General features: G+C 45.9%; 1 protein-coding gene across 1 annotated transcript in view; it reads right to left on the reverse strand.

Annotated features, from left to right (window-relative positions):
- LOC118413139 (probable chitinase 10) overlaps nucleotides 1-3,628 on the reverse strand; it is a 27,035-nt gene that overhangs the window by 11,893 nt on the left and 11,514 nt on the right. The window contains exons 13-17 of the mRNA XM_035816316.1: nucleotides 2,803-2,927; nucleotides 2,214-2,337; nucleotides 1,517-1,696; nucleotides 956-1,075; nucleotides 113-371 (exon numbers count right to left, since the gene is read on the reverse strand). Coding sequence (XP_035672209.1) covers nucleotides 113-371; nucleotides 956-1,075; nucleotides 1,517-1,696; nucleotides 2,214-2,337; nucleotides 2,803-2,927 — 808 coding nt within the window. The remainder of the gene's footprint in view (nucleotides 1-112; nucleotides 372-955; nucleotides 1,076-1,516; nucleotides 1,697-2,213; nucleotides 2,338-2,802; nucleotides 2,928-3,628) is intronic.

Genomic DNA, 3,628 nt, shown 5'->3' on the forward strand with positions numbered 1-3,628 from the left:
TGAGCAAGATGGACTGGATAGCCATCGAAAATTTTGAGGTATTTTTACTTATCTTTAATAACAGTCACTGATTGATGAAAAATTCTATTAACTTCAAACTTAAGTTTCTAACCTTGCTCCACCACAACGGGTGCCTGGGTGACCACAGGGTTGGGGCCCTGGGTGACCACGGGGAGGGGTCCCGCGGTTGCTACCGGCGGATGGGAGGGAGCTGGCGGGAGCACCACCCCGGCAGACCCCGTGTCCAGCAGGTTGTTGATGGCGGTCAGGAGCGGGTAGCGGCCCTGTCCGCAGGTGCTGCCCTTAAAGTCGTCCGTGTCGAGGGCCCAGACCATGGCGCCGCCAAGGTTCTTACTCTTCAGGTACTCAACCTGGAAAGAAGGGCAGGTCATAGTATTATGATGAAGTTTATTTTTGCAAGTTCATGCCCAGAGGCTAATTTCACGTACATGATAGAACATTGGAAACATACAACAACATGTGACAATGGATAGTGATAAATATCATAGTTAGTTAAGAGACTACTCGAATACTAGTGTTGACTATTTCTAAACAGGTTGGCTTTGACGTCTTATTTTGGGAGAAGAGGAAGACAAAAATTGCCTGGGCCGACTACATTCTTTTCTCAGCCAGGGGCTGTATTGCTAGGAGCTTATAATAAATGTCATACAGAATCGCAAGGGTCTGGGTCTTATATGGAAAACTCCTTTTATCGTCATAAGTATAGCATTGCTCAGACGTTACATGGAAACATTTTTGGAAAAAAAGTATACTATTTCCCATATCTTATATGGAGACCCCCTTTTGTCGTCAAGAGCATACCATTGACCATACCGTATATGGAAAACTCCTTTAGTCGTCAAAATCATACCATTGACAATACCGGCTATACAATATAGGCTATACCTTATATGGAAAACTCCATTTGTCGTCATAATCAGACTATTGCCCATACCTTATACTGAAGGCTCTCTATGTCATCGTAGCCGACCCACTGGTTCCCCAGGTAGGCGTACGGGGAGAGGTGCTCGCTGTGGAACACTTTGGTGGCGCCTTGGCCCAGCATGGTGCAAATCTGGGGGGGATAGTTGTACCACATGATTGTATGCTCTACTGCAAAATGGTTAGCTGATATCATGTCATGGGGACCACATCTGTATCTGTATCTATATAGCCGGTATAACCGCCATTCTGCGTAACACACCAGCTTCACAGTATTGATTATATTACGTTGTCACACAAAGCTGTTGCATATCTAGCTGCAAGTGTTCTTGTAACTATCCGGCGAAGATGCCCCTACAGTGCTTGGTGATAACAAATTCCGACTACTCTGTCTTCGCAGCCGTGGGCTTGAACTGTGCGGCTTGCAATTGGTGAGACTAGATCCCAAGAGTCTGTATTCTGTATGTAGCGCCCTTTCGCTTTTGCTTGTATACACGGTTCAAATATTTGTCAAATGAAGGGACTTACTGGTTTACCTAACGAAAATTTAATAGTAGAAACTCAGCCCACCCACCTCGTAGTACGACAGGTATCCCTTCTCGCGCGTGTAGAGCCCGGCGTTGCCGCCGCCGTTGGCCGGGGCGCGGATGTCGTTGGACCCGGTGGTTGTGAAGGTCCGCCCGTACAGACCCATTCCCAGGTTGATCTTAGAGGCTGGGACGCCGCCGGCAAGCCACATGTCCACGGCAAACGCCTGTGGTGTTAAGAAAAGAAAATTTGGCGTCAATTTTCCAAGAAAGGAATGAACATGAACGTTCTGAGAAACTATATGACACTAGTTTATCTGGTTGTTTGTAAAAAAAAGAAGAAACAGGGTATTTAAGCATATCAAGTCGATGGGCGGTTGTTTTAAATTGCTTGCAATATTTTCAAAACATTGCAATTTAAAACCACCGTCCATCCACTTGATATCCCTAAATACCTTGACTTTACGAACAACGGATATAGGTTACTCCATGGATGAAGGCGAACTTTTCTTTAAGTTAGTACTCGTGTATGTCTGTATTTTCAAATCTATGTCAGGAATCTGTCATATTCTGGCGCTCCCCCTCTCCCCTTCTCTCCCTCCCTTTCTTAAAGAGGCGAAGAAAAATAAAGCATTTTGAACATTTCTCGCAAACGAACTGTTCTGGGCCACTAGCCCACCAAAATGGTGGATGATAGATTACATCATTGTCACGTGGCTACCAACACCACGGCCCATAACTAACCTGGTTGAGTTTGCGGTCGTCGCCGGTCTCGTCGCTGGCGGCGTACAGAGGGCTGTTCAGGCCCGTGTAGGTCTCCCACTGGCCGTGCAGATCGTACGCCATCAGATTCAGGAAGTCCAGGTACCTGCAGAGAACAGAAACGTGTCAGAATAATACCTGATATTCGGGGGTGATTAGCGGATGAAATGACCTTTAATAATACTTGGTCAAGCCTTTATTCGCCCTATTCGGCGTTACTGGTCACATTCGGCATACAGAGGTTTAGAAACACATGATAACGCGTTACGATATAAAACCTGCTCTCCAACAAGATCTCTTTAGTGTCTCTAGAAAGGGATAACGGATGTCATCTGAAACGTCTGACCGTTTTCCAAATCAGATCCATTTGCTTGAGTAATTGCTATTTGGATCTTATTACAAGGATCTCTAACCTTCATCGACGCAGGTAGTGTATTTATAGACAGAAATAGCAGAATCTCCTGATTGTGTTGGAGGTAAAAGTATACTCTTTTCGTGTTCCGTCCCATATAAAACCCCCTTTTCATGAAATTTAGTATCACAATTGTAAAACCAAAACCGCGTATCTTACCTGGCCACCTCAGCCATCTCGTATCCGTTCAGAGCGTTGTCCTCTCCGGCCGGAATGGCGGCGGTCAGCAGCAAGGGGGCCCGGTCGGTGCGCGCGCCTTCCTCCTCAAACGCCTCCCTCAGTTCCTAGAAAAAGCAGTGTCAGTTTAAGAAATTTAAATCCTTTGGAATGGTCACAGCCACATAAAGTTTAAGACCATATTGTAGAAGATGTTGATTTTTCTACTGAACACAAGTTTCCGTTTGTTGGGTTTGATAGGATGATTCCGGATTGAAGTGGTCGATGAACCGAAATTGTGATATTTGAACGTTTTTGTTTTGTGTCCTTTTTCCATTGAAATGTTAGTTGTCCTAGTCCTACTTGTTCGGATCATAATGATGCGCGCAAACTGCTCAAAGGAAGGACACTGCTGATGACATTTATAGCTCGCAGACTCGTCGGCAAATCTATGTTCCTAGATCCGGTGGTTTGACTAGCCTCCATAGCAGGCTCTCTGAGGCCTTTTTGGCTCATAATACACGTTTGTTAGTCATTTCTTTTTGTACTGGGTCGCTGATTGCTGGCCTTATGCGGAGGCCGGCAGTCAGATAAAGCCAGCAATAAGGCCAGCAATCAGCGATCCAGTACAAAAAGAAATGAGCAGCAAAAGAGCCAAAAAAAGGCCTCGGAGAGCTATGGAGGCTAGGTATGACAGGCTAGGGACACAAGACTTAGGGAACTCTACGAAAAAAAAAAGTCCTCACACTTGTGGTTATCACTTAAGGCCCCCTCTCACTTGACGTGCGGCACGCTTGCGGCATCGCTGCGTTCGGACGATGCTCAACGA

Source organism: Branchiostoma floridae, chromosome 4 (assembly GCF_000003815.2).
Source record: "Branchiostoma floridae strain S238N-H82 chromosome 4, Bfl_VNyyK, whole genome shotgun sequence".
Taxonomy (NCBI): Eukaryota; Metazoa; Chordata; class Leptocardii; order Amphioxiformes; family Branchiostomatidae; genus Branchiostoma; species Branchiostoma floridae.